Source organism: Bos grunniens, chromosome 8 (genome assembly GCF_055505025.1).
Source record: "Bos grunniens cultivar Pamir isolate PY7600 chromosome 8, Bosgru_T2T1.0, whole genome shotgun sequence".
NCBI classification, from domain to species: domain Eukaryota; kingdom Metazoa; phylum Chordata; class Mammalia; order Artiodactyla; family Bovidae; genus Bos; species Bos grunniens.
This window is the reverse complement of record NC_141172.1, coordinates 44,917,787-44,938,121: the sequence shown is the minus strand read 5'-3', so window position 1 is coordinate 44,938,121 and position 20,335 is coordinate 44,917,787. Positions and strand designations below refer to the sequence as shown.

Genomic DNA, 20,335 nt, shown 5'->3' with positions numbered 1-20,335 from the left:
TTGATGAAAGTTGCAGCTGGGAGATAAGTAGTGGAGTTCACTGTGCTCTGCTTAATATAAGGACCATTCTTTCTCTTTCTTTTACCTTCGATTGAAGTAAACCATACATATAGAAAGGTAGGTATGTCATCTGTAAAGTGTTTGAATGTTTATAAGCTGAACACAGTTGAGGAAAAATAGCAGAACATGACCCCGAAGGCCCCTCCAACAAACCTTCTTTGAGTGATAAGGTTTCTAAGAGCACGCCAAGTGCACCATCTGTTCTCCTCTACGTCTTTGCCACATACATGTAATGTCACTGTGTGTTCTTTGAGTGAAACAAAGATTTCGAATTCAAACTAGATGACAATTTGTACCTCTTTAATAGAGCATGTAGGTCAGTCAACACTGTCGACAGGGTTAGGATTTGGGAAGTTGAACTTGGGACCAAGCCCCCTTCCCTCGATGGTTGGCAAGGCCTTGGTGGACTCCAGACCCAATAGCTGATCTTCATTAGAGGCATTTTGGTAAAATAAAGAAAAAGAGAGGTGGAAGTGGGAGAACCTGGATTTTGGCATTAAATGCACTGGCTTTGAATCCAGCTCTACATCTTATGCCCTGTGACTTTGAGCAAGTTACTGAATATCTCTGGACTTCAATTTCCTGATCTCTAGAATAAGAATCAAATATTTCTCTCACAGGGTTGATCTGAATGTTAAATGAGATTGTGTATGTGAACTGGTTAGCGTGTACCTGGCACATTGTAATTGCCTAAGATAATTATAATGAAGTAAAGGAATGCCATTGGTGTTTTTATACCATGCTCCTCCCATATGGTACTATTAGTATCAGCAATTTTATTTATTAGTCTAATTTATTTGAGCCGCAGTGACAGAGACATGTGAGGCAATGCAGCTATGATAGAATGGCCTTTCTATTTATAAGCTCAGAACAATTACAGCTTAATGTCTTTGCTTTTATTACATGGTACCTGGTTTATAATCTTTTCTTTAATCACCAGCAAAATAGCAGTAAGTATATTAGGAAGAATATATGCATTCACATGTTGCACACTTGCTTTGCAGCTAACATACCACCTGGAATGTGGTGGGCCCTCAACAACTGGTGATCCAAAGCAGAAACACGGTCTCAGAACAATCCTCACTGCAATATGGGAAAGATGGATAAATCAAAGCTCCTTTCTCCTGGTAGCAAATTGTTCAACCCACTCTGAAAAATCTCCCTGGCTTAAATAGAATTGTCTGACTATCTTGCCAAGCCATGCGACTGTGAATAAAGAGAAATCACAAACTCAGATGATCAGAGAAGTCAGCCAGATCAAGTATATGACTGAAGTGGAGTGGGTCAGGGAGAAAATGGAGAGTGACGGATTAGCCATCAACAGTGGAAATCACATTTCACCAGCAATGGGAAGCAGATATCAAACTTCCCTGAAAAAAATCAGAAAATCTGATAGTGCTGGGTCTGTATTCTTGGGCTGTGACAACCATCTGGGGGTGAGGGGCACTGGACCCGTGCTCCTCCCTGAGAACCCATCCCTCTACCTCCTGCCGATGCCCTCACATCAGCCAGGGGCTGCAGGCCTCTCCCACTGAAACTCAAAATCCAGATTTTTCTGGCAAACCCATTCATTTAAAAACGATACCACACCTATTATTTTGTTAGGGTTACCGTAACAGTAACCTAAACTGGATGGCTGAAACTAAAGAAATTTGTCCCACAATTCAGGAGGCTAGAAGTACAAGGTCAGATCAGATCAGATCAGATCAGTCACTCAGTCATGTCCGACTCTTTGCAACCCCATGAATCGCAGCACGCCAGGCCTCCCTGTCCATCACCAACTCCCGGAGTTCACTCAGACTCACGTCCATTGAGTCAGTGATGCCATCCAGCCATCTCATCCTCTGTCGTCCCTTTCTCCTCCTGCCCCCAATCCCTCCCAGCATCAGAGTCTTTTCCAATGAGTCAACTCTTCGCATGAGGTGGCCAAAGTACTGGAGTTTCAGCTTTAGCATCATTCCTTCTAAAGAAATCCCAGGGCTGATCTCCTTCAGAATGGACTGGTTGCATCTCCTTGCAGTCCAAGGGACTCTCAAGAGTCTTCTCCAACACCACAGTTCAAAACCATCAATTCTTCGGCGCTCGGCCTTCTTCACAGTCCAACTCTCACATCCATACATGACCACAGGAAAAACCATAGCCTTGACTAGACGAACCTTTGTTGGCAAAGTAATGTCTCTGCTTTTGAATATGCTATCTAGGTTGGTCATAACTTTCCTTCCAAGGAGTAAGCATCTTTTAATTTCATGGCTGCAGTCACCATCTGTAGTGATTTTGGAGTCCAGAAAAATAAAGTCTGACACTGTTTCCACTGTTTCCCCATCTATTTCCCATGAAGTGGTGGGACCGGATGCCATGATCTTCGTTTTCTGAATGTTGAGCTTTAAGCCAACTTTTTCACTCTCCACTTTCACTTTCATCAAGAGGCTTTTGAGTTCCTCTTCACTTTCTGCCATAAGGGTGGTGTCATCTGCATATCTGAGGTTATTGATATTTTTCCCAGCAATCTTGATTTCAGCTTATGTTTCTTCCAGTCCAGCGTTTCTCATGATGTACTCTGCATATAAGTTAAATAAGCAGGGTGACAGTATACAGCCTTGACATACTCCTTTTCCTATTTGGAACCAGTCTGTTGTTCCACGTCCAGTTCTAACTGTTGCTTCCTGACCTGCATACAGATTTATCAAGAGGCAGATCAGGTGGTCTGGTATTCCCATCTCTTTCAGAAGTTTCCACAGTTTATTGTGATCCACATAGTCAAAGGCTTTGGCATAGTCAATAAAGCAGAAATAGATGTTTTTCTGGAACTCTCTTGCTTTTTCCATGATCCAGCGGATGTTGGCAATTTGATCTCTGGTTCCTCTGCCTTTTCTAAAACCAGCTTGAACATCAGGAAGTTCACGGTTCACATATTGCTGAAGCCTGGCTTGGAGAATTTTGAGCATTACTTTACTAGCGTGTGAGATGAGTGCAGTTGTGCGGTAGTTTGAGCATTCTTTGGCATTGCCTTTCTTTGGGATCGGAATGAAAACACCTTTACCAGTCCTGTGGCCACTGCTGAGTTTTCCAAATTTGCTGGCATATTGAGTGCAGCACTTTCACAGCATCATCTTTCAGGATTTGGAATAGCTCAACTGGAATTCCATCACCTCCACTAGCTTTGTTCGTAGTGATGCTTTCTAAGGCTACTTGACTTCACATTCCAGGATGTCTGGCTCTAGGTCAGTGATCACACCATCGTGATTATCTGGGTTGTGAAGATCTTTTTTGTACAGTTCTTCTGTGTATTCTTGCCATCTCTTCTTAATATCTTCTGCTTCTGTTAGGTCCATACCATTTCTGTCCTTTATTGAGCTCATCTTTGCATGAAATGTTCCTTTGGTATCTCTGATTTTCTTGAAGAGACCCCTAGTCTTTCCCATTCTGTTGCTTTCCTCTATTTCTTTGCATTGATTGCTGAAGAAGGCTTTCGTATCTCTTCTTGCTATTCTTTGGAACTCTGCATTCAGATGTTTATATCTTTCCTTTTCTCCTTTGCTTTTTGCTTCTCTTCTTTTCACAGCTATTTGTAAGGCCTCCCCAGACAGCCAAGGTCAAGGTATGGGAACAATTAGTTCCTTCTGACAGATGTCAGGGAGATCCTGTTCTATGCCTCTCTCCTAGCTTCCATGGCATTGGCAATCTTTGACACTAACTGATAGATCTCTGCCTTCAGAGATCACATGGTCACATGGTATTCTCCCTTCTAAGCTTGTATCTCTCTGTGGCCAAATTTCCCTTTTTTTCCATACTGGACTTGGGCGGGGCCGGGGTCCACCCCACTTTAGTATGACCTCATCTTAACCAATTAATATTCAATGACCCCATTTCCATTCCCCAATTCTGAAGTTCTGAGGGTTAGGACTTTAACATATGGATTTTGAGGAAATATAATTCAACCTATAATACCTGCCATCACAATTTTTTAAACTTTGTGAGTGCCAAATAAACATAACTGCAAGACTGGCAGCAGCTGATGAGCTCCCAGTTGGCTGCCTCTGGGGAGGGATTTTAAAGGAAGAATCAGAATGTTAGACTGAGCAGAATCCAGGAACTTCTGATAAGGAGGCAAGGCCACGAGCTCCCCTCCTAAGCTCAGTGTCCTCTGAAGCACTGCTGGTGGCCAGACAGACATGAAGAAGGAATTCAGTCTACCAGGTGAAGCACACCTCCAAAACTACAGGAGACCTCAGGAAATCTAGGAGACCTCACACATCCACTGGAAAGTATTTGTTCTGCTTCCAGAGTACATGATGACTGTGGTTAGGAGCAATGTCTCACACTCCTTCCCATTATGAATGTATCTTCCTCACAGCTGACAGATATCTGACAGTGCTTCTTAAAGGCTACTTAGCTCCTGGGTGGACAACATTTACGTACCTGAATTTGCAGCTAGTGCCTAGTTAACAACCCATGCACAAGACATGAGGCCAATGAGCCACAGTCCCACTGCTGATCCCAAACAACAGCAAACACAATGTGACCTGGCCGAAGTGAGTCAGAGAGGCTGCTGGGAACCCGACCAGGACTGCTGACACCAAGTCGCATACGGAACCACTAGACCAGACCACATTCTACTGCCTCCCCACCCTTTCCTCTTTGTCATTCATTTGTTGCCAAAGTTGGGTACTGTTTACTGACTATCTGAGTAAGACACTTTTTGACTGGGAAACAGAAGATAACTCATCAGAAGTGTATCATCTCAGTTAAAGGAGTGTGGATGATTCAGAAATCACCAGGTGTCAGCCCCAGGAGGCTGGGCCAGAGGAATGACCACCAGCCCAGGCTGAATATGTGTCATCAGGTACAGTCTCCTCTGAGGTTGGGAGCAGGTGGTGGTGCAGGCACCACTTGGTGTACCCTTCCAAGGGGAATGAAGAAGGTAGCCTGGAGTGCTTGGAAAATTATGGCCAGTGTCCTATAAGAACTTTTCTGCCCAGCTCAATGAGGCCAACTCCTCAACTGGTCCAGGGTTCTGGAACCTCCAGAATTTCTAGAGGAAGACTTTTAGAAAGAAAAATCAGATCCTTTAAGTCTGAGTAGATTAAACTAGGTATAGATAGATCTTAGGTGGAAAGGATCCTTATAATCAACCAAACCACTGGGGATTCTATTAAAAGAGCAAAACTCTCTGGGACCCAAGCCAAAGCTCAGGCCCCTCTGGCAAAATGCCTGCGCTAAGAGCATGTGCACACTCACTTCTGAAGAGGAATTCCCTCCTTTTTTACAGCAGCTCTCTGTATTAGCTCAACTTTTCATGTGGAACCAGTGGCTCACTGGTAGTCAGCCATTTTCCCTTAAATTAGGAAAAGAACTTTGAAGGCAACTCCTGAACTTCTATTTTCAAACAGTCTGGCTAACCAGCATTCCACAGAGATTGCCCTTGGCTTGGCTGCGATGCCAGCAGCACCCTCTGACTCAGCTGTGATTCGGTCCCGTTGGCCACATTTGTGCTCCAGTTGCAATGTCTGCATCTGTGTCATGGTTGTCTGGACGAGCTGTCTCCTGGGTGTGGGGGAAGACCCAAAGAAAGGCATGCCAGTGGGTCTGCTGCCATTGTGAGGAGGCAGCACCCAAAGGCATCTAGTTACCATGCCCAATTTCTAGTCTACAGGTCTGGCAGTTACCTGCTAAACCTTTAGTTCTAAGGGTTTGATTAAGTTTTACTATAATAGAGTCTGACTCTACAGTAGAGTCAGTATATGAAGTGGGACTTCTAGTTTCTGCTAAGATCTTAGTGATAAGAACAATGGGGCACAAGTCCCTCTATTTTCTACAGAGTGGTGCTAAACTATCCCTGTTGTATATGCTACATTGTGGCAGACTTGGAATCTAAACCTGCTGTACCAGATTAGACCCTTTCACCTCCCCACTAATCCTAACCCTCCATCCTCAGCCCTCCTCTGCCAGCCTGTATATATGAGAAGGCCAAGGAGGGATCAGAGAGACTGGAGGCAGAGTTCCTTTGAAGAGATTTGTGGAGCTGACCTGCCATATGTTTCCTTTTGATCCCCCAAGGGAATGGGAGGGGATTGCTTCCCCTTTCTTACCTTTACCCAAGGGAGGGGGTTTCAGAGAAGCACTTGTAGAGGAGGTAGGGGAGGGAAACTACCATCTAATCCCATCCCACCCACCTTGCAAGTTCCTGGGTTCTGTGACTGCCTTGGGCCTTGAGAGGAGGGTGGGAGAGTTACTGAGAGAACTCCAGGGATAACTGGAGTTTATGGGTTGCAGAGGCTGGGCCTCTGTATCAGAGCCTTGACGGCATGCAGCTAGAGGCTGTAGGGACCTAGGGGCAGAAGGGACAGAAAGGATTTTTGTTGCCAGTGAGCTGGACTTCCAGAGTTTGATGGGGGAGACATCTGAGTTTTCCCGAAGCCTAAGTGGAAAACTCAGAAGGTAGCTGGGCTAGAGTGCCTGAAAGGACTCTTCTCAAAAGGACTGCATCCAGGGCAGTAACCCTAACAAAAAGGGGCTGGTGGGGTGTACCTCATAACAAGCACTAAGGGGGATTCACAGATGGCCAGAGAGTGCATTTTTGTCATTGGCTGTGAGAGACATAGCCAGCATCCAGCCACCTGCAGCATGAAGGTCATCGACTCCAGATTAAACAGCACAGGTCACATATGACCTTTCGTCCCCTTCCCTTCCCCATCTTGCCTTCCCAACCCTGGAGAAGCCATAAGCAGCATCGTGAGTGGGGGAAGATGAAGAAAAGAGCAAAGGGAAGAAGTATGAAGAAGTAAAGCCCAATTGCTTCTCTACAGCTGCTCTGTGTTCTGGTTGAAGGATCAGAAATTGGGGTTCCAAATCAACTGAATTTAATCCTTAAAAATGAGGCGGTTTGTTAATATCAGAAGGTGCCTGGAAAGCCATGGTGAAGTCACCCGAGGACAGAGAAAGGAGATCCAGCAGAGCTTGCACAAAGGTAATGGTGAGAAAATTAATAAAGCTGCTTCCCTGCTGAGTGCTTTTGCGATGAACCAAATGGATCAGTGCAGAGTGAGAACGAATAAGTTCTATGAAGATGATGCTTGAACTCAATCCAAAGTGAAATGAGAAAAGAATGTTGTGAGTTATGGAAAGATGATCCATCCATGTCAGGGTCTTTGATGGAGTAAAACAACTCTGACCTTATTCTACATTTTGAAACTTTGTTCAGCTCTTTCTGTAGCGGCACTGTATGCAGTCCTGATTTTTAAAATGTCAGCAAAGGAACAGATTTCCCTCATTATCTTTCCAGCAATTATCTTCTTTTTGCTAAGACAGGTAGGAAACAGTAATGATCTGAGCTGTCAGTAGCTTATCCCCTGAAGGATTTTGTTTCACTTCATAAAATATTAACAAAGGAAAGAAATCCACATGTGATGAATCCAAACTGAGTAAGAAAAAGCGAGATAATGTCCCAGCCCCTCCAGTAGTCTATCACACTCCCACTGCATTAGTCATTTCCACCATAAGTCAAGAATTTGAAGACACAGTGCTCATTTGAAAAATCTGACTCACTGTTTGAAGCTGTTAAAAACACACAGACAAGTGAAGGAAAACTGACATCCACACAATATTTTTCAGATATTACATTCACTGTTCTCTTTTCTAAAACACATAGGCTACAGCCCTCCGGAGAAGACTTCCTTCAGCATCTCTGCAGCTCTGAAGTTTCTGAGCAGGCACATAGCTTCCCTCACCCCTGCTGTTTGTTTCTCCGGTTTTTACCTGAAAACAAAAGCATAAGCTGCTTCCAGGATACGAATAACAGGAGATGAGTTTATACAGAGCCAAATCTGCTGCTGCGAGCAGACAGCTGAACCATTTAATCTTTCCTCTGTCACCCAAATTGATGGAGCTCAGGGAAAATCAATATACCTGGTAGAAAGCAGATGTAATAAGAAAGGTGGCCTTTCTCTTATTTAGAGCATTGGAGGCTTTTTTCCCAAGAGTAATCCTGGTCAAACCTTTGAGTCATATGAGCAAAAAGTGTTTCAAATAAAAAATTTAAGAATTTTTAGAACTCATCTTTTTTAGCCCCATCCTATGTAGGGAGAAGTCTCATCTAGGAGTCTAAGTGTGAGGAGTGTGAATGTGTGTATGTGTGTGTGTGTGTTGGGTGGGAATGAGAAGGCTCTTTGGTTATCCATTGGGCAATCAGTTCAGTTCAGTCACTCAGTCGTGTCTGACTCTTTGCGACCCGAATCGCAGCACGCCAGGCCTCCCTGTCCATCACCATCTCCTGGAGTTCACCCAGACTCATGTCCATCAAGTCAGTGATGCCATCCAGCCATCTCATCCTCTGTCGTCCCCTTCTCCTCCTGCCCCCAATCACTCCCAGCATCAGAGTCTTTTCCAATGAGTCAACTCTTTGCATGAGGTGGCCAAAGTACTGGAGTTTCAGCTTTAGCATCATTCCTTCCGAAGAACACCCAGGACTGATCTCCTTTAGAATGGACTGGTTGGATCTCCTTGCAGTCCAAGGGACTCTCAAGAGTTTTCTCCAACACCACAGTTCAAAACCATCAATTCTTCGGCGCTCAGCCTTCTTCACAGTCCAACTCTCACATCCATACATGACCACAGGAAAAATCATAGCCTTGACTAGACGGACCTTTGTTGGAAAAGTAATGTCTCTGCTTTTGAAAATGCTGTCTAGGTTGGTCATAACTTTCCTTCCAAGGAGTAAACGTCTTTTAATTTCATGGCTGCAGTTACCATCTGCAGTGATTTTGGAGCCCCAAAAAATAAAAATAAAGTCTGCCACTGTTTCCACTGTTTCCCCATCTATTTCCCAAGAAATGATGGGACCGGATGCCATGATCTTCGTTTTCTGAATGTTGAGCTTTAAGCCAACTTTTTCACTCTCCACTTTCACTTTCATCAGGAGGCTTTTTAGTTCCTCTTCACTTTCTGCCATAAGGGTGGTGTCATCTGCATAGCTGAGTACCTTACTCCAAAAAGAGAAGCCAAAGTAAAATAGCAGAGAACAGTTGGAAGAAGTGAATGGAAGGTAGGCATCCAGGCTTCCTGCTGATCACAAGCAGAAATACAACCTAGGATCTAAGCCCTACTCTGCCATTATCACACATGCCACCATCTTTAAACACTCTCCAAACATCAAAGAAACTATCTATTCTTATGCCTGAACACCTCTGCATACACTATTCTTATCTTCTCCTTATCCATCAGGCCAAATACCAGTTCTGATATGACTTCCTGTAGAAAGCCTTCCCCAAATTCCAAAACCAAGGTGGTCTTTCATTTTTCTGTGGTCCCATATCATGTATTTCATAATTGTACTAATCATACATCCCTATGCATATTTACATAGTATCTCAGTATTTGAACATTTTGAGAAAGGCCATAATATATGTTAACACAGAAGCATATTAAAGGCACTGAGAAGCCATCAAATAGAGGTGTCTATTTAGCTTTCTTCAGCTCAGCATTTCCCCAGTTTACTTGATGACATATATAGAATGATTTGTGTGAGAATTCTTCTCACATAAAGATTATTATACTCAAATAGTGGCATTCTAGGGAACAGTTGGAAGTTTTTGTATCACTAGGTTATGCAAGAATACCTGGTCTATAAAGAGTGCTTATTATGTATTTGTTGAATGAATGAATGAGCGATCAATGAAAAAGCCTCATTGTGATCAATGAAGAAGGCTCTGAGTAGGCTGATTATAATTCAGGATTGCTGGAAGCAGGTAACAGTCTCCCTAGAGTTCTTCCCTTCAGTTCAGTTCAGTTGCTCAGTCATGTCTGACTCTTTGCGACCCCATGAATCACAGCGTGTCAGGCCTCCCTGTCCATCATCAACTCCTGGAGTTCACCCAAACCCATGACCATTGAGTCGGTGATGCCATCCAACCATTTCATCCTCTGTCGTCCCCTTCTCCTCCCACCCTGTCTTTCCCAGAATCAGGGTCTTTTCAAATGAGTCAGCTCTTCGCATCAGGTGGCCAAAGTATTGGAGTTTCAGCTTCAGCATCGGTCCTTCCAATGAACACCCAGGACTGATGTCCTTCAGAATGGACTGGTTGGATCTCCTTGCAGTCCAAGGGACTCTCAAGAGTCTTTTCCAACACCACAGTTCAAAAGCATCAGTTCTTCAGCGCTCAGCTTTCTTCACAGTCCAACTCTCACATCCATACATGACTACTTCAGGCTCAGGCTCAAATACTTCGTTGGGCCTTCATACTGACGTCAGGGGACTAAGCAATGCTAGTGGGCAAAGCTGCCTGTCTTTGGGAGCAGTTTTAGAATAGCCGAGGAAGAAGAGAAAAGATAGGAAAAATGGAGAGGAGGAGATGGGAGGGGGAGGGAATGGGAGGAGAGCAGCGAGTGCCTACGGCAGGGCTGACATGCTCTGCCACCAAGTCTTTGTGCTCCTCAGGGATGACCACATCATCAAGCCTTGATATAGACACTAGAAAATCTACTGGTCAGGATATTAGAAAAGCCAGGTCCTCTTTTTCTCATTCCTTACTCCCTTTAATCCTCCTTTTTCTTTTTTCTAATGCCAAATGCAATGTGTTTATACATATTCAGGAGGGACTCAAGGCATTTTATTTTTAAAATTAATTTTTATTGGAGTATAGTTGACATACAGTATAGTTTTTGCTGTATGGCAAAGTGAATCTCATATATATATATATATACACACACACGTATATCCACTCTTTTTTAGATTCCATTCCTATATAGGTCATTACTGAGTACTGAGTAGAGTTCCCTGTGCTATACAGTAGGTTCTCATTATCCTTTTATATATAGCAGCATGTATGCGTCAACTCCAATCTCCCAATTTATCCATCCTCTATTTCCACCTTGGTAACCATAAGTTTCTCTTCTGCATCTATGACTCTATTAGTGTTTTGTAAATGGGTTCACTTGTACCATTTTCTTTAGATTCCATGTACAAGTGATATTGTATAATATCACTTATTATTATACGTGAAGGTCCATCCATGTCACTGCAAATGGCATTATTTTGTTCCTGTTTTAAATGGTTGAGTAATATTCCATTGTATATATGAACCACATCTTCTTTATCCATCCCTCCATCTAAGGACATTTAGGTTGTTTCCATGCTCTGGCTATTGTTAATAGTGCTGCAATGGTTTCCCAACCTGGGGACTTCGACTTTGAAGGCCAGTGGAATTTGCTTACAGAACTTCCACAGGCCCAGGGAAACCTTCCCCAGGCACAGGACTGTGCCTTCCAAGAGTCTTCTTGGAGGGCACAAATAAAACCTTGTGTGCACAAGGACTCAGGAGAAAGGAACAGTGACCCCAGAGAAGACTGAGCCAGACTTGCCTGTGAGTGTCCAGAAGTCTCTGGCGGAGATGTGGGTTGACAGTGGTCTGACGCAGTGTCAGGGGCACTGAATACAACAGTCCCGGGAGCCACAGCATACTGGCATAAGTCACTTGGAAGGAGGTCACCATTACTGCCATTACCCCTACCATAGTTTGGCTTCAGGCCAAACTACAGGGAGGGAACACAGCCCCACTCATCCACAGAAAATTGGATTAAAGATTTACTGAATATGGCCCCACCCACCAGAGCAAGACCCAGATTCCCCCACAGTCAGTCCTTACCATCAGGAAGCTTCCAGAAGCCTCTTTTTTTTTTTTTTTTTCTGTAGAAGCCTTTTATCCTTATTCATTAGAGGGCAGACAGAATGAAAAGCGCAATCACAGAAAACTAACCAAACTGATCCATGGATCACAGCCTTGTCTAACTCAATGAAACTATGAGCCATGCCATATAGGGCCACCCGAGATGGATGGGTCATGGTGGAGAGTTCTGACAAAATGTAGTCCACTGGAGAAGGGAATGGCAACCACTTCAGTATTCTTGCCTTGAGAACCCCATGAACAGTATAAAAAGGCAAAAAGATATGATCCTGAAAGATGAACACCCCAGGTCAGTAGGTGCCCAATATGCTATTGGAAAAGACCAGAGAAATAGATCCAGAAAGAATGAAGAGGCTGAGTCAAAGTGAAAACAATACCCAGTTGTGGATGTTACTGGTGATGGAAGTAAAGTCTGATGCTGTAAAGAACAATATTGCATAGGAATCTGAAATGTTAGGTCCATGAATTAAGGTAAATTGGAAGTGGTCAGACAGGAGATGGCAAGAGTGAACATCGAGATTTTAGGAATCAGAAAACTAAAATGGACCAGAATGGGTGAGCTTAATTCAGATGACCATTATATTTACTACTGTGGGCAAGAATCCCTTAGAATAAATGGAGTAGCCCTCATAGTCAACAAAAGAGTCTGAAATGCAACACTTGGGTGCAATCTCAAAAATGACAGAATGATCTCTGTTCATTTCCAAAGCACACCATTCAATATCACAGTAATCCAAGTCTTTGCCCCAACCACTAATGCTGAAGAAGCTGAAGTTGAATGGTTCTATGAAGACCTACAAGACCTTTTAGAACTAATACCAAAAAACAATGTCCTTTTCATTATAGGGGACTGGAATGCAAAAGTAGGAAGTCAAGAGATACCTGGAGTAACAAGCAAGTTTGGCCTGGGAGTACAAAATGAAGAGTTTTGTCAAGAGAATGCAATGGTCATAGCAAACACCCTCTTCTAACAACACAAGAGATGACGCTACACGTGGACATCACCAGATGGTCAATACCGAAATCAGATTGATTATATTCTTTGCAGCCAAAGATAGAGAAGCTCTATACAGTCGGCAAAAACAAGACCAGGAGCTGACTGTGGCTTAGATCATGAACTTATTGCAAAATTCAGACTTAAATTGAAGAAAGTAGGGAAAACCACTAATCTATTCAGGTATGATCTAAATCAAACTTCTTATGATTATACAGTACAAGTGACAAATAGATTCAAGGGATTAGATCTGATAGAGTGCCTGAAGAATTATGGATGGAGGTTTGTGACACTGTACAGGAGGCGGTGATCAAAACCATCCCCCAAGAAAAAGAAATGCAAAAAGGCAAAATGGTTGTCTGAGGGGGCCTTACAAACAGCTGAGAAAAGAAGAGAAATGCACAGCAAGGGAGAAAAGGAAAGATATATCCATCTGAATGCAGAGTTCCAAAGAATAGCAAGGAGAGATAAGAAAGCCTTCCTCAGTCATCAGTGCAAAGAAATAGAGGAAAACAATAGAATGGGAAACACTAGAGATCTCTTCAAGAAAATTAGAGATAGCAAGGGAACATTTCATGCAAAGATGGGCACAATAAAGGACAGAAATGATATGGACCTAACATAAGCAGAAGATATTAAGAGGTGGCAAGAACACACAGAAGAACTGTACAAAAAAGATCTTAATGACCCAGATAACCATGATGGGTGTGATCACTCACCTAGAGCCAGACATCCTGGACTGCAAAGTCAAGTGGGCTGTAGGAAGAATCACTACCAACAAAGCTAGGGGAGATGCTGGAATTCCAGCTGAGCTATTTCAAATCCTGAAAGGTGATGCTGTGAAAGTGCTGCACTCAATATGCCAGCAAATTTGGAAAACTCAGCAGTGGCCACAGGACTTCAGTTTTCATTCCAGTTCCGAAGAAAGGCAATGCCAAAGAATGTTCAAACTACTGCATAATTGGACTCATCTCACATGCTAGTAAAGTAATGCTCAAAATTCTCCAAGGTAGGTTTCAATAGTACGTGAACCGAGAACTTCCAGACATTCAAGATGGATTTAGAAAAGGCAGAGAAACCAGAAATCAAATTGCCAACATTTGCCTTTGTGTCATAAAAAAGGCAAGAGAATTCCACAATAGTATCTACTTCTGCTTCAATGACTACGTTAAAGCCTTTGACTGTATGGCTCACAACAAATTGTGGAAAATTCTTAAAGAGTGGGAATACCAGACCACCTGACTTGCCTCCTGAGAAACCTGTATGCAGGTCAAGAAGCAACAGTTAGAAAGAGATTGGTTCCAAAATGGGAAAGGAGTATGTCAAGGCTGTACATTGTCACTCTGCTTATTTAAATTATATGCATCATTAGAAACGCTGGGATAGATGAAGCACAAACTGGAATCAAGATTGTGGGGAGAAATATTAATAACCTCAGCTATGCAGATGACACCACCATTATGGCAGAAAGCAAAGAGGAACTAAAGAGCCTCTTGATGAAAGTGAAAGAGGAGACTGAAAAAGCTGGCTTAAAACTCAACATTCAAAAAATGAAGATCGTGGCATCCAGTCCCATCACTTCATGGCAAGTAGATGGGGAAACAATGGAAACAGTGACAGACTTTATTTTCTTGGGCTCCAAAATCACTGCAGATGGTGACAGCAGCCATGAAATTAAAAAGACGCTTGCTCCTTGGACGTAAAGCTATGACCAACCTAGTCAGCATATTAAAAAGAAGAGACATTACTTTGCTGACAAACGTACATATAGTCGAAGCTATGGTTTATCCAGTAGTCATGTACAGATGTGAGAGTCGGACCATAAAGAAAGCTGAGCACTGAAGAATTGATGTTTTTAAACTGTGGTGTTGGTGAAGACTCATGAGAGTCCCTTGGACTGCAAGGAGATCAAACCAGTCAATCCTAAAGGAAATTAATACTGCATATTCACTGAAAGAACTGATGCTGAAGCTGAAGCTCCGATACTTTGGCCACCTGCTGTGAAGAACCGACTCATTGGAAAAGACCCTGATGCTGGGAAAGATAGAGGAGGGGAGGAGAAGGGGATGACAGAAGATGAGATAGTTGGATGGCATCTCCAACTCGATGGACATGAATTTGAGCAAGCTCCGGGAGTTGGTGATGGACAGAGAAACCTGGCTTGCTGCAGTCCATGGAGTCCAAAGAGTGGGACATGACTGAGTGACTGAACTGAGCTGAGTAGTAATGTTGAGCATCTTTTCATGTGCCTTTTGGCCATCTTTATATCTTCTTTGGAGAAATGTCTATTTAGATATTCTGCTTATTTTTTGATTGGGTTATTTGCTTTTATGATATTGAACTGCATGAGCTGTTTGCATATTTTAGAGATTAATCCTTTGTTGGTTGCTTCATCTGCGAATAATGTTCCCCATTCTGTGTGTTGTCTTTTCATTTGTTTATAGTTTTCTTTGCAGTGCAAAAGCTTTAAAATTTAATTAGGTCCCATTTGTTTATTTTTGTTTTTATCCAGAGCATTTTTGAAATATATCTCAGTGGATGGTGAATTTGGAGATTTTGATGTATAGCATTAGGTAAAGAAAAAAGAGTAAAATATTAGAACTCAAAGGCATCTTACGGATCATTGAACTCAAATTCCTCATTTTCAAACAGACTGGTGGAGACCCTCAGAAGTTAAGGGACTACCCAAAGCACTGAAGGACATTTGGTCCTGTCTGAAATGTCCCTATGACATTTAGTCTGTGCACAAAGGTCCTTGATATTTGGTCCTGTCTAAAACCATTTGACACAGACCAAATAATGCTCACAGGTGTTTTGGAAGGGACCAAATTTCAAGGACCTAATGGAATAGACCAAATACCTTATAGAAATTCTAGACAGGATCAAATATCTGCAAATCACCTAAAGTAATACAGCACTCTTATAACTGGGTCTGGAGCACAAGCATTCTGACTCCTGGCCTCGTCCTCCTCTTTATCCCTTGTTGAAACAAACATGGTTGGAATGTTCTGTGGTCACAAATGAGAGAGAGGAAGAACTAGGGGTGATGCATTTTGCAAACAATGGGTTACATGCAATTAACATAGGCTTCCCAGGTATCTTAGATGGTAAAGAATCTACCTGCAATGCAGGAGATATGGGTTTGATCCCTGGGTCAGGAAGATCCCCTCGAGGAGGATATGGCAACCCACTCCAGTATTCTTGCCTGGAGAATTTCATGGACAGAGGAGCCTGGCGGGCTACAGTCCACAGGGTTGCAAAGAGTTGGACACGACTGAGTGACTAACACACACATACACACACACACACACAACATAGTCAAAGGGGTGATTTGACACTAGTCCATAGGTCTGCTGCCTCTCCCAAGAATATGTGTTCTCCCAGACAGCTGGTCCTTGCCATCATTAAGAATGAAAAATTATGCACTGAACAAATAATGATTAGATTATGACATTGGTTACCCAGAGGATCTGACTTTAGAACTACTTTTTTAGTGGTTTGTGAAAAGTTCTCTAACACCAAAGGTTGTATTTCTGTGGTAATGACACCAAGGATTATTACAATTTTAATGCACTAGTCTTTCAAGATTCTCTCTATTCCTCGCACTAGAATTTTAAAAGATGGCAGAAAACAATCTCAAAATCAGCCTGCTGCTACTGCTGCTGCTAAGTCGCTTCAGTCGTGTCCGACTCTGTGCAACCCCAGAGACGGCAGCCCACCAGGCTCCCCTGTCCCTGGGATTCTCCAGGCAAGAACACTGGAGTGGGTTGCCATTTCCTTCTCCAATGTATGTAAGTGAAAAGTGAAAGTGAGGTTGCTCAGTTGTGTCCAACTCATAGCGGCCCCATGGACTGCAGCCTAGCAGGCTCCTCCGTCCATGGGATTTTCCAGGCAAGAGTACTGGACCTACTTCCATAAATTAAGAAATGTCATCTGGCTTTTCTTTTTGAAACCCCAAGACAGTGTTCGTTGTTTTATTCATTTAAACAAAGGTTTCAAGAGGTTAAGTTCAGTTCAGTCGCTCAGTCGTGTCTGACTCTTTGTGACCCCATGAATCGCAGCACGCCAGGCCTCCCTGTCCATCACCAGCTCCCAGAGTTCACTCAGACTCACGTCCATCAAGTCGGTGATGCCATCCATCCATCTCATCCTCTGTCGTCCCTTTCTCCTCCTGCCCCCAATCCCTCCTAGTATCAGAGTCTTTTCCAATGAGTCAACTCTTTGCATGAGGTGGCCAAAGTATTGGAGTTTCAGCTTTAGCGTAATTTCTTCCAAAGAAATCCCAGGGCTGATCTCCTTCAGAATGGACTGGTTGGATCTCCTTGCAGTCCAAGGGACTCTCAAGAGTCTTCTCCAACACCACAGTTCAAAAGCATCAATTCTTCGGCGCTCAGCTTTCTTCACAGTCCAACTCTCACATCCATACATGACCACTGGAAAAACCATAGCCTTGACTAGATGGACCTTTGTTGGCAAAGTAATCTCTGCTTTTGAATATGCTATCTAGGTTGGTCATAACTTTTCTCCCAAGGAGTAAGCGTCCTTTAATTTCATGGCTGCAATCACCATCTGCAGTGATTTTGGAGCCCCAAAAAATAAAGTCTGACACTGTTTCCACTGTTTCCCCATCTATTTTCCAAGAAGTGATGGGACCAGACGCCATGATCTTCGTTTTCTGAATGTTGAGTTTTAAGCCAACTATTTCATTCTCCTCTTTCACCTTCATCAAGAGGCTTTTCAGCTCCTCTTCACTTTCTGCCATAAGGGTGGTGTCATCTGCATATCTGAGGTTATTGATATTTCTCCAGGCAATCTTGATTCCAGCTTGTGCTTCTTCCAGCCCAGCATTTCTCATGATGTACTCTGCATAGAAGTTAAATAAGCAGGGTGACAATATACAGCCTTGATGTACTCCTTTTCCTATTTGGAACCAGTCTGTTGTTTCATGTCCAGTTCTAACTGTTGCTTCCTGACCTGCATACAAATTTCTCAAGAGGCAGGTCAGGTGGTCTGGTATTCCCATCTCTTTCAGAATTTTCCACAGTTTATTGTGATTCACATAGTCAAAGGCTTTGGCATAGTCAATAAAGCAGAAATAGATGTTTTTTCTGGAACTCTCTTGCTTTTTCGATGATCCAGTGGATGTTGGCAATTTGATCTCTGGTTCCTCTGCCTTTTCTAAAACCAGCTTGAACATCTGGAAGTTCATGGTTCATGTATTGCTGAAGCCTGGCTTGGAGAATTTTGAACATTACTTTGCTAGCGTGTGAGATGAATGCAATTGTGCGGTAGTTTGAGAATTCTTTGGCATTGCCTTTCTTTGGGATTGGAATGAAAACTGACCTTTTCCAGTCCTCTGGCCACTGTTGGGTTTTCTAAATTTGCTGGCATATTGAGTGCAGTACTTTCACAGCATATCTTTCAGGATTTGGAATAGCTCAACTGAAATTCCATCACCTCCACTAGCTTTGTTTGTAGTGATGCTTTCTAAGGCCCCCTTGACTTCACATTCCAGGATATCTGGCTCTAGGTGAGTGATCACACCATCGTGATTATCTGGGTTGTGAAGATCTTTTTTGTACAGTTCTTCTGTGTATTCTTGCCACCTCTTCTTAATATCTTCTGCTTCTGTTAGGTCCATACCATTTCGGTCCTTTATCGAGCCCATCTTTGCATGAAATGTTCCCTTGGTATGTCTAATTTTCTTGAAGAGATCTCTAGTAACATTTTATTATTTTGAGATAACCCTATTGTCATTTAAAATACTCATGCAGATTCCTGAATTAATCTGTCATAACAGCTGATCATTCACTGTATACATAACACTCATTATAGGTGTGGCTCCTTCAATGGCCACAAGTAGAGAGGGGTTGTGTGTGTCTGGGACCAAAATATGTATATACATTTGGAAACCTGAAACTTTTGTGCAACACCTAAGAGCAAAGAGAACAGTAAGGACAGGATGAAGACTGTCCAAGGCCAAGATAAGTAACAAGATGGACACTTAAAACAGTTGGAGACGTGGTTAAAAATATTCACATGAAGAGGAACTACAGTGAATGAGAAATGATGTAAAGTTGCCATAAACAGTTGCCATGTGTTCAGGCAGCTCAAGGGGACACAGTGTCATCATCAGCTATTTATTGTCACTGAGCAGATCACCTAAATATCCACATGGCAAAGCATTAAAAGGGGAAATGGTACTGTTTGTAGCAGAATCAACATTCCTATTCTGTCCCTGATGGAAAGCTAGTCACCAGAACCTTCTCTCTGGTCAACAAGAACTTGGAGTTGACAAAAGGAATGTGTTGCAACCGTGAGGAGACCTAGGTTTTCATGAAGCCACCAAGGTCCAGGTGAGAGCTGCCATAATCCACAAGGAAGCAGGCCCTTGCCAGGTCTCCCTGTGTAGGGTCTTTCTCCCCCAAGCCCGTTGATCACTGATACCCTCTCCTCTCCATTTTCCCTGCAGAGAACCAGCTCACTTGGCCACTAGGGGGCCCTGTTGCTCACCACATTTCAGGACTGATCATCAGTACTGGCTCACCTCCCTGCCAAGAGAGAAGTTCTTACCGTCTGCTTCGCATCATTCAATCTATTTTTAGTGAAAAGTAACCTAGGGTTATTCCAGCCTTGTCCTTAGAAATGCTGAACGATAAACAGAAAAGAAAATAAAGCGTAGTATGGAAATGTGAAAATAGCAAAGCCCAGTCACAGGGCAAGAAGAGCCTTGAACTGGGTGGCATTCTCTGTTACAGCGATCGTGTCTGCAGTTTGTCTCTGTCTCAAGGCTTACTCTTCCCTACTCTCCTGCCAGGTCTCTCAGTGCCTACTCACCCTCCTCTCACTGCCTCCTTTTCTGTTGACAGAGCCATGGGCAGGTCAATATAGTGGGGAGATGGCAAACACAGTTATCCTGGAAAAAGGTGTCCCCAGCTCACCCAGTTCACTCTTTAAGGTGTGATCCTGCGGGAGACTAGAGTTGGAGTTCCGAGTATTTCCTCCTCCAACAAACCAGTTCACGTTGGGGTTCCAGTGGTTCACAAAGCCACAGAGATGGTTTTCTTCAAAGTCACATTCTGGCAGAAGAGAAATAAAAACAGACTTGATGGAGATGTAGTTGTGCCTGCAGCTGCCCAGACTCACTGCAGTTTGCTCTTACTCCGGTATGTTTCACACTCCCTTCTACCACCGGGGCCTTTGTACCATGAGCCCTGGACAAAGTCAATCAAGAGGAGAGATCCTGTAATGAACAGAGATTATAATTCATCATTGCTTCTTTGGATTGTGGCCCATGTGGCTGGAATGTGACCTCTCCTAGTCTCCATGTCTTCCTATGCAAAATGGGGAGATACTCCCACCACGCAGGGCTGTGATAAGGGTGGACAGCTGCCAGCACAGTGCCAGGCACGTGGTTAGTGCTTGGTAGATCAGCCAATTCTGTGTCAAAGCACTATTTAGAGCTATACTTTTAGCTCCAGAAATTTTATCCACCACCTTTCTGGGAACCCATTCTTTCATTCCCTTCTCTCTTGATGGTAGACAAGGTACTAAGATGAGGGCTAAGGCGCATGTTTCCTATGATGCTAGAGTTCTCTGCTTT

General features: G+C 43.3%; 1 protein-coding gene across 4 annotated transcripts in view; it reads right to left on the bottom strand.

Annotated features, from left to right (window-relative positions):
• The window catches only part of MAMDC2 (MAM domain containing 2), a 164,042-nt gene that overhangs the window by 70,357 nt on the left and 73,350 nt on the right, over positions 1 to 20,335 (bottom strand). For all 4 annotated transcript variants that reach the window (XR_015169705.1, XR_015169704.1, XM_086415505.1 and 1 more), the window contains exon 5: positions 19,674 to 19,811. Coding sequence is in view for 2 of the 4 variants with exons in the window: in XM_086415505.1 (XP_086271631.1) it covers positions 19,674 to 19,811 (138 nt within the window). In the remaining 2 variants the exon portion in view is untranslated. The remainder of the gene's footprint in view (positions 1 to 19,673; positions 19,812 to 20,335) is intronic.